This window comes from Cajanus cajan, chromosome 7 (assembly GCF_000230855.2).
Source record: "Cajanus cajan strain Asha chromosome 7, NIPB_CcT2T_4, whole genome shotgun sequence".
NCBI lineage: Eukaryota > Viridiplantae > Streptophyta > Magnoliopsida > Fabales > Fabaceae > Cajanus > Cajanus cajan.
Genome location: NC_138523.1, coordinates 7,200,846 through 7,215,059, shown reverse-complemented (window position 1 = coordinate 7,215,059; position 14,214 = coordinate 7,200,846). Strand labels below are relative to the sequence as shown.

The following is a 14,214-nucleotide window of genomic DNA, read 5'->3' as shown; positions in this document are numbered from 1 at the left end:
AGAAAAATACTTCCAACCACCTTAATCCATTTTTGAAAGACCCTTGTCATGAAAGTTGTAGTAATTTTATGAACATTATTCTCCTTTATAAAACTTACTATTGAATTGATTAGAAGAAGTATAATAATCTCAACTAAGTTTTGCCAAATAAAAAGTTTATCTCCCCCAAGGCTCACCCTCAAAATTATTGGGATATTATTATAGAGAAAACAATAAAATTTGCGCATTATCACAAACTAAATTCCAACATAAATTCATAACATACAATAGAAAAGAAAAATGATATAATGAGAAAAGCATTCTAGACTAGTATTAGAAGTCAATTAACTTACATACAGCAATCACCGTATAGGTGTATCCAGCTGCACCAAAGTTATGATCACTTGCTTTAGTAAGTGATCCTAAGCAGGCTCCAGCAAGTAATAATATTAAATAATCTATAGCTTGGATCTTAGATTCTCGTAATCGCTGTTTTCCAACCCTGAAAACAACATCGGCATTAAGTAGGGGTCCCACCAACTAACAAAAGAAAGTGCTGACACCAAATTGAGAAGACATTATTAAAAGGTTAGTTGCTACTCTCTAATCAATAGAAAATGGTACTTAGTGAACTACAATACAAAAAAGACGGTGAAATTTAGCAAGCTATCATGTAGCTTAATTTGGAGAGAAAATTCCACTATAATTTTCCTTTATAGCAACTCTATTAAATTCCATTTTGGTTTCCCAAAATACAAGAAAGGAGTGGAGCAAGGCTATGACAATCATATACTCGGAAGAAAATTTTTACTTTGTACATTTCCTTTCAGTTCTTAAGGCCTCCCTTAAACTAACACAAAAATTTAGACCATGAATGTAAGAGAATACCATTTCTCAAATTTTATTCACTTGTTTTCTGTTTGCTATTTTAAGAGAATACTATTTCTCTGTTTTCTTTGTATTTTCGTTTTTGCTTTTGTTTATCTTGTTATAACTAACAACATATCACTTATAACAAACTCTATTGGACTCACTCCTCTACTATAAATAAGGTTCTTGTACAAAGGAGTGTACCTTTTGTATTGCCTGCTATATTCATTAATAAGATCAAATGGTATTCTCTATCTCTCTATTTATTTCTTGAACATGGTATCAAGGGCCTAGAACGTAGGGATTTTCTTTCTTGCATTTCCTTTCATGGTAGATGCTTCAGTTGCACTGCCAACCCTGTTGCACTCCTCTTCGACTGCATCAATTCCTCTATCAACACCATTCACCTTTTCTCATTCACTTATAGAGAAACTTACATAAGACAATTTCCTTCTATGGCGACAACAAATCGAACCTATCATGTTTAGCAACTCTCATATCCTTCATGGCAAATGACTTGTCCAATTGCTTCTTCAATTTGTCAATTTTGGAAACATCTTTCCCAGCAATAAGCATGTCATCAACATACAATAACAGGATTATGAATTCATCATCAAATTTTTTTTTTAACAAAATCACAATGGTCAGAAGTAGTCTTCTTGTAGCTTTGCTCACACATAAAAAACTCAAACTTCTCATACCACTGCCTCAGAGCTTACTTCAAACCGTATAAGTTTTTTCTCAACCTACACAGTCTTCCTTGCCTTTAACAAGAAAACCATCATGTTGCTTCATGTAGATCTCTTCCTCCAAATCACAATGAAGGAAAACAGTCTTCACATCCATTGCTCTACTTCCAAATCAAGAGTAGTAACCAAACTCAACATAATTTTAATGGATGTCATTTTCACCACAGGTGAGAAGATCTCATTAAAATTAACACCTTATCTTTGACTAAAGTCTTTCACCACTAATCTGACTTTATACCTCAGAGACATAGAGTTACTCTAATGTTTCACTCTATAGATCCATGTGTCATCCCAAGCCCTCTTAACCTTAGACAATTTCACCAAATCAAAAGTGTGATTATCATGCAAGGATTTCATATCATCCTTCATAGCGTCCAACCACTTTTGCTTGTCTTCACTTTCCACGACCTCTCCAAAGCACTCAGGTTCTCCCCCACCTATCAAGATCACATACTCATCAGAAGAGTACCTTATAAACAGTTGTCTCTGCCAAGTAAATCTCTTGAGTTGGGTTAGTGGTGGCTCAGGTGTATCACCAAGACTTTCATCCTATGATATCTCATGTTCCTCTTCATCAACATCATCAATAGGAACATCTACCTCATCTCCAAATCGTTGCTCACCAACATAGTCGAGTTGTTCACCATTCTGAACATCAATATCCACATTATGAATTGGCAACTAAATTGGATCGGCATTAGTTACGCCACTATCTCCCTTGGGTGTAGACTTCTCCACTTTATCAATGTCTTCAATGGTTTAATCTTTCATGAACTTAACATCACGACTTCTAATAATCTTCTGCTCAACAGAATCATAGAATCTGTAACCAAATTCATCCTAACCGTAACCAATGAAGATACATTGTCTTGTCTTTGCATCTAACTTGAATCTCCATCCTTTGGAACATGTACAAAGGCCTTGCAACCAAGGTTGTCAATCTCGAGAGTTTACGTAATCTCGTGGAGGCTCCGTAAACTCGTCTCGTAAACTCGTAAGAGATTACTCAATAAAAAATAAATAAATAAATAATTAAAAATAACATAATAATTGAACATTTTAACTTTATATTAAAGAGTAAAATAGTAAATTACATTAATAATAAATGTTCTAAACACAAGTTCTTAACAAAAGTTCACACAAATGACAAAACACAAGTTCTTAAAAATAGACAAATAAAAAACTAAGACATCAAGAGTTGGTTCGCGCGGAGGAGAAGAACATGAAGGCGCGCGGAGGAGAAGAACAACAGAGGTGGGCGGACGAGAGGAGGCGCACGAGGGAGAGGAGGCGCGCGGGGAGAGCAAGCTCGCGGGGAGAGGAGGCGCGTGGGGAGGAGAGGAGGAGCACAGAGGAGGCGACACGGAGAAGGAGATGCGTTCAGAGACTAAATGAGAGCTCCTAAATCCTAACACAAAACGCACGTTTTGTGTAAATGAAAAAAAAAAGTGATCTCTTAAACTTGGACGTGATCTCACGAGATTACCGAGATTACTCCGAGATTACCGAGATTACTCCGAGATTACTCAAAAACGAGTTTACCTCCGAATTATACAGGTAGGTTGTCCTAATCTCGTAAACTCATAAGAGTTTACGAGTTATCACTAGAGATTGACAACCATGCTTGCAACTGAAAACTCCCAAGTGATCATACTTGACATTTTTTCCAAACCAAATTTTATTTGGCATGTCACTGTTCAAAGAAAGAGCAAGACTAAGATTGATAACATGCACCGCCGTGTATAATGCTTCACCCTAAAAATGCTTGGGTAACTTAGCCTTAGAGAACATACATTTCACTCTCTCAATCAATGTTTTAGTCATCATCTTCAATAAACCATTCAGTTGAGGAGTTTTAAGAGGATTATTCTCTTGTGCAATACCATATTGCCTATAGTAGACATCAAACGGTTTACAATACTCACCACCATTGTTAGTATGAATGCATTTTAGCTTCCCACGTGATTACCTCTCAACCAAGACATAAAACTCTTTGAACTTCTCTAACACTTGGTCTTTTGTATTCAAAGCGTAGACCCATAGTTTCCTAAAACAATCATCAATAAAAAGTAACAAAATAAAATGCACCGTCAAAAGACTTTACCTTCAAAGGACCACAAACATCTGAATGCACCAATTCAAACAACTCAAATTTCCTAGAAGGTGGATGTTTCTTGAATGATACTTTAGTCTATTTACCAACCATGCAATGAGAACATTTATCCAACTTTGCATTCTTCAATCCTTGAAGCACATCCTTTTTGGCTAAACAATTCATTCCTTTCTCACTTATATGACCAAGCCTTTGGTGCCACAAAGATGCTTCCATATACACAAAATTCACACTATCTTTAACAACCAAAGCTTTTTTCCAGTAAAGTTTAGAATTTTTCTCACCTTTAGCCACAATCAAGATACCTTTGGTGAGCTTCCGCTTTCCAGAACCAAAGTGGGTTATCATAACCACCATCATCAAGCACTAGAGGAAAAATCAAATTAAAACAGACATTTGAAGCATGCTTAACTCCTTTAAGCAACAACTGCATCCCCATGTTGATTTGCAAGAAAACATCACTAACACCAATCACCTTGGACATGTCATCATTACCCATCTTCAATATTCCAAAATCATTACGAGTATAAGATGTGAAGAACTTCTTCTTGGTTGTAAGCTGTAACAAGCAGTGTAGCACCATTATCTATTATCCACATGCTCTCATCATATATATAAGATTAATTGCATCAAGATCACAGAGAAGAAGAAAATCATCACTAGTAGCAATAGTAACACAATCACTATCATCATGATCTCTCTCTCTCTACTTACCCTTCTTGTCTTTATTCTCTTTCAACAAAAAACAATTCCCTTGTGTATGTCCTTTTTTGTGACAAAAGTGACACTCGACATTTTTATATCGAATCTTGGACTTGCTCCTACTTTTGTCTCTAACACCCTTATGTTCTTTCTTCTGACTTTTCCCCTTGTTCTTAGTAACAAGCACATATAAATGAGATGAAGTACCTTGTGTCTTCCTTTTCATCTCTTCAATAAGTGCACTACTCTTTGCCATTTTCAAAAAAATATCACCATTAGGAGAAGCTCTAATCATGGAAACCTATAATTTCTCTTATGAATCAGGTAGAGAATTTAATAGGAACAGTCTCAATAAATCTTCATCAAATTTTATATCACTTCAGATAGTTGATCAAAGCGCTCTTGAAATTCACTTAAGTGATCTATAATGGGAGTCCCCCTCTTTGTATTTCAACTCCACAAAATTCTTAAACAAGTACAATATATTAGTCCCTGATTTAGAAGCATACAAGGATCAAAGCTTATCCCATACAGTTCTCGCATGTGTCTCCATTGCAATAAAATTATAGACATTATCATCAACAAGTTGCCTGATAAATCCACACACTTGTTGATGCGCAAAATCCCATTCTTCATCATACTTGGATTCTGACTTATTAGAAGCAAAGACAGGAAGATGAAAATTCTTCATAAATAGCAAGTCTTTCATCTTGTCCTTCCACAGGTGATAATTTGCTCCATTCAAAAAGATCATCTTCATATATGCGTCCATCATTCAAGCAAGTCAAACAGCCCCCTTAACCAAAGAGCTCTGATGGGAAAAGCTCAACACAATAACAACAATGAAAAAGAGAAATAATACAATAGAAATTAAATCTCCCTACTTGCCAAAATCTATAAGGAGCACCAACAAAATAGAGCATAAATAGATAACTCAAACGCATAAGAGAGGCAAATATTTTTAACGTTGAAAACCCCACAATGTAAGGTTAAAAACCTTGAGTCATCTAGACTAAAGAAAAACTCCATTATGATCAACAAAGGGTACAAGAGTCTCCAAAGAATGCACCAAATAGTGTTACAATCAGTCAAAGTAAAACTGAACACAATTGCTTATAATTGAGAAATAAGAAGATGAAAAGCCCCAAAACAAAGTTGCTATTGCGAGATGTTTTTCTCCCACTCCAAACTTTCTTTCAACAATCCAACCATTGAATATGAAATGCCACACCATACAAACTTGCTTTCCAAAAATCAATCTGAATCAACGGCGAATGAATCTCCAGTTGCAATTCAACAAACATTTCCTAGTGGATATGCAACTTGTAACTTTCTTCTCTTCTCGCTTTATTTTGTTGCTGTTTTTTCTCTCAAATTGAGTCACTCTCTCCCCTAGTCTGACCCCTCTCCACTTGGTTAAGTGAAACATGATGGGCTTATACAATTTGGGTTTATTCTCCACATAGGAAGGTAGTCCAAAACCCAACATTAACTTCAACAAATGTACCCCTTGTTACACCATAATATGTTGTTCCTTTATCCACCTTTCCTCCAACGAATAGTTCTATTATTACATCATCACCAAATAATTCCCAAACCCCAAGTCAACCATCTAACTCTCCACCAAATGTTTCTCCCATGGCACCCACCAGCAATGATCATTCATCAAGTCCAATTCCTCAACATCTCAATGTGCATCCCATGCAAACCAAATCCAATTCTGGTGTTGTTATGCACCACATCCATCCATCACTCATACTCACTCATTTTGAACCAAAAACAGTGAAACAATCCCTTCAAAACTCAAATTGGGTTGCACCATGCAAGATGAGTTCAATGCCCTTCAACAAAATGATAGATGGTCTCTAATAACTCTTCCACATGGTAGAACACCCATTTGCTGCAAATGGGTTTTTTGTGTGAAAGAGAATGTTGATGGTTCTCTAAACAAATACAAGGTGAGGCTAGTTGCCAAGGGGTTCAACCAATAATATGGGTTTGATTTTACAGAGACATTCTCCCCTGTAATCAAACCAGTCACTGTACGAGTCATTCTTACATTGGCATTGACTCACGATTGGTGTTTACAGCAATTGGATGTCAACAATGCCTTCTTGCATGGGCTCCTGGAAGAGGAAATCTTCATGACATAACCACCTGGGTTTGAAGTTAAAGACAAATCCCTAGTTTGCAAGCTTAACAAAGCAATTTACGGTCTCAAACAGGCTCCCCAAGCCTGGTTTGATAGATTGAGGACCACCCTGCATCAGCTTGGTTTTGTTTCCACTAAACGTGACCCCTCCTTATTTGTCTACTCAGTAAATTCTCAAGTGGTTTATTTACTTGTTTACATTGATGATATTATCATCACAAACAACTCTTCCTCTCTTTTAAAATAGCTCACTCATCAGTTAAATTTAAACTTTGCTCTAGAAGATTTTTGCCAGCCGAATTACTTTCTGGGTATTGAAGTCCGAAAAAAAATAATGATACACTTTTTCTTTCCAAGAGCAAGTACATTCATGATTTTCTCAACAAGGCTTCCTTGCTAGAATCAAAACCCATCTCCATGCCCAGGATCAGCAACAGTAAACTCTTCAAAGAAGTCACTAACTTTGCTCCATACCCCACTTTTTATCATTCTGTGATTAGAGCTCTCCAGTACATCACCATTATTAGACTGGAGTTAAGTTGTGTTGTCAATAAGGTTTGTTAGTATATGACTTGTCCTCTTAACAGTCATTGGGTAGCTGTTAAGCAAATTATTCTCTATTTAAAAGGTACAATTAATTTTGGCCTGTCCTTTCACTCAACAAAACCAGTAAAAACTTTGTCTCTTCATGCTTTTGTGAAGTTGATTGGGTGTCTGATCCAGACATAATATCCACTTGAGGTGCAAGTGTTTATCTTGGACCCAACATCATCTCCTGATGGTCTTATAAGCAAACTGTAGCTGCTAGCAGCACAGCTGTAGTAGAATACCGCAGTCTAACTCAAGCTACATCTGAAATTCTTTGGGTTCAGACCTTGCTAAAGAAACTACCTGTCCTCTTCGTTTGCAAAAAAGTTGCCAAATAGCTTTCTGTTGTTCATGTTTCTGCTGAAGACCAGTGGGCAGATATTCTCCCAAACCATTAGCCTCAGCTAAGTTTCTACAGCTACCGACCTTGCTTAATGTCTCTGAGCTTCAGTTTTCTTCAACTCACCCCCATTGAGCTTGCGGGTGTGAAAGAGAATACTATTTCTCAAATTTTACTCACTTGTTTTTATGTTAGCTATTCTAAGAGACTACGGTTTCTCTGTTTTATTTGTATTTTTGCTTTTGGTTCTAGCCTTCTGTTTCTCATTATAACTGACTACATATCAGTTATAACAAACTCTATTGGACTCACTCCTCTACTATAAATAGGGTTTATGTACAGAGGAGTGTACCTTTTGTATTGCCTGCTATGTTCAGTGTTAGAATAGTGGATTAAGCCTAACTCAACCCTACAAAACCGGCTTGTAAGGTGAGAGTTGCTTTCCACTTATATACTATTCAATTACCTAATCTCTAGTCGATGTGGGAGTTGGATTTTTCCCAATACACCCCTCACGTCCAGCACTATTGGACTTGGTACGTGGATAAATGGTGGGTAGCCCTTTTTAATGATCTAGGATTGGCGGGACTTGGGTTTTTCCCAATACACCCCCTCATGCCTATATAGTGGATTAAGCCTAACTCAACCCTACAAAACCGGCTTGTAAGGTGAGGGTTGCTTTCCACTTATATACTATTCAATTGCCTAATCTCTAGTCGATGTGGGACTTGGGTTTTTCCCAATATTCAGTAATAAGATCAGATGTTATTCTCTCTCTCTTAGTTTATTTCTTGAACAATGAAAATTCAAATAATATAGTCCAATCTCCAGCATTAACAAAATCCACTGCCACTATCCATGCTACATTTTTTTAAAAGAGAAAATATTTTCAGCAAGATATGTGAAGATCTTAATGAGTCGTCTGAAAACTTAAACACTCAAGTTAACAAATAATTGAAGTGACTAGATGGTTTACCGTATAAGGAAGTACTTGTATTGCTTGAATATACCAGGTGTTTTACGGTCAGATAAATCCTTTGATTTTAAAAAATTGACTCTTATTTTCTCCCTCCTAAGTTCCATATCATTTCTTGCATCGTGCCATAATTCTCCAACAAAGCTTCTTTCTTCATGGCCAGATCCATCAAGATCTGTTTCTTTAGCTGGGTTTGCAGCTACATATGTATCAAATTGAGGTGCATTCTGCCGCATATCAAGAGGTACAGGGTATCCATTATGAAGCATCCATCTAATCGGAAGCTCTTTATAACTGACTCCTGAACTTCCACTAGGTACTTCTATGCCCTCCAAAATGTCAATAAAGTAATCTGGAGGATTTATGTGCTTTGGGATATTTATACCAAGGTCTGCAAAGTACTCTTCAACTTTCTTGACTGATCCATGATATACAGTAAGACCACCTTTTGCCAGGAGTATCAAGTCATCAAACATCTTAAACAAAGCATAGCTACAGCAAAAGGTTAAATCATTAATTAATCAAAGGAAAAGCAATCATATTGTTCATAAGCCCAAATTGAAGCACGGAATATGAGATTAGTCATCATAATGGTTTCTCTATAATAATGCCCATGCAGAGATGCAGAGATATGTAACAGAAACTGGATCAGAATCACACAAAAAGAACAAAAACAAAGGTATGTATCTCCTCTCCTGGCCTAATATCAGTGGTGTCTAGTAGTGTGTTCACATATAGAACATTCAAAGTGAAAAGAGAACACAAAGACAAAACAAGCATTCAATTCTCACCTACATGAAAGATTCCTACAATGTGTCACATCTCTCGCTGCTGCAAGTGTTTATCTTCATGTATTGAAATAAAAAAATAAAATAAAATACCAATATCTCCTAATTATACCACACAACACACCAATTCCCATGGTGTTTCTTAGTTCTTATCCTCTCTCTTTGTTCCCTCCATTTTTCATTTATATTATCTGAGTCCCCTACAATTTCCTCTCTACACTCTCCAATTTTCCTGATTTTCTTTCCTAGAATATTTTAACAGACATTGTTTAGATCTAGCCTAAGCCCTCATATTATCCAAAATCCTTCCAGCAGCCAAGTTGGTCTTTGACCATCATCATCCTATTGCTTTCAGACAAAACCAAATATTCTGATAATAAGTCCTGAATTTCCCCACTTTATAAACCCAAATTATAAACCCTTAAATATTGTTTTGATTTTTTGGGCTATCCTGGCTCTCAACTTTCTGAACCAAAGTGATGATTAGATCAGTTGAATGAAATTTATTTCCTCAGGAAACATGTTAAGAATAAAAAGGCATAGTATTTTTAATGTGCAGCTACTATCTGCTGAAAATTATTCCCTGCTTTCATATTAGAAAATATAAAATCAACTGAAAAATAATATAATCATAATATAGCTGTATCCCCATGATGCAGAAGACGTGGAATTAAAAGTCACCTGGGTTGGTGAACCACCATGCAAATGTTCACTCCTTCAAGAGCTTCACGTCTTAGTGCTCTAAGAAGGAGTTGAGATGATGCACTGTCCAACCCTGATGTGGGTTCATCCAAGATCATGAGTGAAGGTTCTATGACCATTTCCAATCCAACATTTACACGCTTTCTTTGGCCTCCAGAGATCCCTCGCTTTTCTACAGTTCCAACCAAAGAATTCCGTACAGGATGAAGTCCCAAGAATTCAATAACTCTTTCAACAATCAGAACTTTGTCTGGTTTTGGCAAGTCAGCAGGTAGCCTTTCACAATAAGAATTAAGAAAAATTAAATTTATTACCAAATACTCTAATTAACAAAAGATACCACAAACAATAATATGTATGCAAGCATCTAAGATGACAAGTTTAAAAGTGCTGATTCTTGCTAGACTATCTAAATATAGATATGAATAGAAAACTTAAAAGGCTATTTAATGAAAGAACTTAAGCATTTCATTTACACAATATATGCTCAAATAAATTATAATCATAGTGCCACCTATGCTTTGAGAAAGGTTGGCAAATGGTTACCAAGAAACCCCATATTTTTCCCCTATTCAATAGTACTCTTTAATTTCTCCATTTTTCCACCTAATATAATGAATCATTAAGAATTTAAGATAGAATTGATTTCATATGATTCCTTTGTAATAGGAAACTTGCATAGCGAAAATTAGGGATTCTACTAATTATTACTTGTTCTTTTGTTTCTACATTTCCTTATTTTGTATCCTTATTCATTATAAATAGAGGATTACATGTATGGTGGTAATACACACATTTTCTCAGCATTTCTATATAAACTGTTTCTGTCTCTTATGTTTATACTTTATACTAATGGGTTTTCCTCTTTAGTGGGAGAGAAGAAGAAGGAGAGATAAATCATAAAAATAAGAAAAGAGAGAACAAGAGATTTTATAGAAACTCAATGGAAAGGAAAAGGAGAAAAACTCTCATTCACTTTAAGCCTCTCTTATAGTTATCAAATTTTGTTATAAAAGCGTATGTTTTACGTTATTTACATATCATCGTTTTTGAGAAACAAAAACGTAGAGCGTTTGTGAGAGAAATTTAATCTCACTTCTACGTGAGAGAGAACCCTTGAGTGAAATATGAAAGAATGTTTAGCCACAACTTTTGTGAGATTATTATTATTATTGTTATTATTGTATTCTTATTAATTATAATGAAAGTTATTCATTATATTGTCTCATTGTGATTACACAAAGAATGGGAAAAGTTTGATCTTGTTATTATTAATTATCCGCTAGCCTTGTATAAGGTGATTATATTTGGTATCTTTCCCAACAAGTGGTATCTAGAGCCTTAGTTTATTACGCAGTTTAACTTGTGTTATTCACAATGGACGAGTAAACCTCGACGTCATCAGCAACAATAATTAAGTTAACCTCTTAAACTACTCCATTTGTACTAGCCTTTGCAAAATAAAGGGACGAAGCCAGTCACCAAGTCTAATGATGACTGGAATTTGGTGAACAGGAAAACCATTGCACAAATTCGGCAATGGATAGATCAAAGTTTCTTTCATCACGTTGCATAAGAAACATTTGTGTTCACGTTATGGACGAAACTAGAAACATTGTACGAGAGAAAGACGATCCAAAATAAAGCCTCTACTATTTAGTGATTGGTGAACCTCAAGTATAGAGAGGCCTAAAGTGTTTCCGAACACTTGAGTGATTTTCAAGGAATGGTTAATCAACTCACCAATATGAAGATGGTGCTTGATGATGAATTGCAAGCATTGTTACTACTTAGTTCTTTGTCAGACAATTGGGATACACATGTGGTTTCATTGAGTAACTTGGCGTCACAAGGTTTTCTAACATTAGACAAAGTAAAAGATATAATGTTCAATGAAGAATCAAGAAGAAAGGAACAAGGAATGCCAGTAGAGTCTAAGGCGCCTATCACAAAGTATCGTGGAAGAAGCATCCACAAAAATTTCAACACTATAGACAAGTCAAGAGATAAGTTCAAAGGAAGGTCGAGGACAAGAAGAGATGTAGAATGTTACTATTGTTACAAGAAAGGCAACATGAAAAGAGAATGCAAGAAGCTCAAAAGAGAGCAGCAAGGAAATGGTGAGGTAATGAGGTAATCTTGTTTGCGGTGATGGTCTTGTTAATTTGACATCACAAGATACATGTTGGATCGTGGATTCTAGTGCATCATTTCATGTAACCTCACAAAGGAATTTCTTTTCTTCTTATACAGACACTGATTTTGGTCATGTGAGGATGGGGAATGATAATAGATCCAAGATTGTGGATAAAGGAGATGTTTGCCTAGAAACAAACATTGATTGTCGCTTAATATTGAAAGATGTGATACATGTTCCTAACATGTGTCAATCTAAAATCTACAGACCTACTAGATGAAGAAGGCTATACTGGTGTATTTAGGGATAGAAAATGGAAGCTAACAAAAAGTTACCTAGTGATAGCCCGAGGCAAGAAAGCATGCACTCTTTATGTGATAAAAGCCAAAGTCAGTACTAGTTGCATTAATGCTTCGAAGAAGACTCCTCGATCAAGCTATGGCATAAACGGCTCGTAAATAAGAGTGAGAAGGGGCTTCAAATTCTAGCTAAAAAAGATACACTGACATGTGTGAAAGGATCAAAAACATCACTTAAGCCATGTACACATTGTTTGGCTGGAAAACAACATAGAGCTTCATTTTGCTACAAGGCCCCACATAGATGACCAAATATTTTAGATTTGGTGCATTCTGATGTTTGTGGTCCAATGACCACTAGCAATCATGGAGTTGCAAGGTATTTTGTTACCTTTATTGATGACCACTCTGGGAAGGTTTGAGCATATGCCCTCAAAACAAAAGATTAAGTGTTTGTACTATTACTATTCAAATAGTTTCATGCTAGTGTTGGGCGATAAATTGGAATTAAGTTAAAGTGTGTTCACACTGATAACAATGAAGAATTTATGGGAACTTTTAGCAATTACTATATGAGTAGTGGAATCTGACATGAACTATCTGTTCCGAAGACACCTCAACACAATGGAGTGACTGAGAGGATGAATAGAACTATTGTTGAAAAAGTAAGAACGTTGTTATCTCATGCCAAGTTATCCAAGAGTTTTTGAGGTGAGGCTCTAATGACTGTAATTGATTTGATCAACTTATCCCTTTCAGCTCCATTGAATGGTGATGTTTCAAACAAGTTTCGGACAAGTAAAGATCTAACTTACAACCATTTAAAGGTGTTTAGTTGTAGAGCATTTTTTCATGTTCCAAAAGATGAGAGATCAAAACTCCACTTCAAGTCAAATGAATGCATCTTCTTGGGATACAGAAATGAAGAATTTGGGTACCGGCTTTGGGATCCTGTTGATAAAAAATTATTAAAAGTAGAGATGTTGTTTTCTTTGAAGACTAGAATATTGAAGATATTCAGAAGGGTGTTAAACCTATTAGTTCTAGAGAACATCCAATCAACTTAGGTCCAGTTCCTCTTATAAAGCATTTCGGGGGAGATGCAATAGAAGATGTTGGGGATATAGAAAATGAATCACCAAGTGATAACAATCCAAATGAAGAAATAGATGATGGTAACAAGAATGGTGGTACCAATGATGATATGACTAAAGACTATGAGGAAGAAGAACAAGGTATTCAAGAGCCCCAGTTAAGAAGGTCAATCAAGATGCTTAAACCACAAACCAAATATCCTACAACAGAATATGTGCTACTCACTAATGGGGGAGAACCAAAGTCTTGTGAAGAAGTTATGTTGGATGACCACAAGGGAGAGTGGTTAAAAGCCATTCAAGAAGAAATGCAATCCTTGCATGAAAACCAAACTTATGAGTTGATAGAGTTACCGAAAGTTAAAAAAAAACTTAAAAACAAATGGGTGTACAAATTGAAGATTGAGTAGAATAGCTCACAACTCAGGTATAAGGCGAGGTTAGTCATGAAAGGCTTCAGTTAGAAAAAGGTATTGACTTTGAAAAGATTTTTTCACCAGTGGTAAAAATGTCATTAACTAGATGTGAAACTGCATTTCTTCATGGAAATTTAGAAGAAAAAATTTACATGGAGCAGCCAGAGGGATTCAAAGTCAAAGGCAAAGAAGATTTATTATGTCAGCTAAAGAAGAATTTATATGAACTTAAGCAGGTTCCATGTCAATGGTACAAGAAGTTTGATTCCTTCATGATTGAACATGGATACCGAAGGACAACTTCTGATC

The 14,214-nt window shown here is 35.9% G+C and overlaps 1 protein-coding gene across 10 annotated transcripts in view; it reads right to left on the bottom strand.

Moving 5' to 3' along the window:
• The window catches only part of LOC109805696 (ABC transporter G family member 24), a 48,684-nt gene that overhangs the window by 23,504 nt on the left and 10,966 nt on the right, over window positions 1–14,214 (bottom strand). For 6 of the 10 annotated variants that reach the window (XR_014428125.1, XM_083060511.1, XM_083060510.1 and 3 more), the window contains 3 exons: window positions 9,939–10,235; window positions 8,470–8,961; window positions 333–481 (listed from right to left, as the gene is read on the bottom strand). Coding sequence is in view for 7 of the 10 variants with exons in the window: in XM_083060511.1 (XP_082916637.1) it covers window positions 333–481; window positions 8,470–8,961; window positions 9,939–10,235 (938 nt within the window). In the remaining 3 variants the exon portion in view is untranslated. The remainder of the gene's footprint in view (window positions 1–332; window positions 482–8,469; window positions 8,962–9,938; window positions 10,236–14,214) is intronic. The other 4 variants (XR_014428123.1, XR_014428124.1, XM_083060514.1 and 1 more) reach the window with 2 other exon arrangements.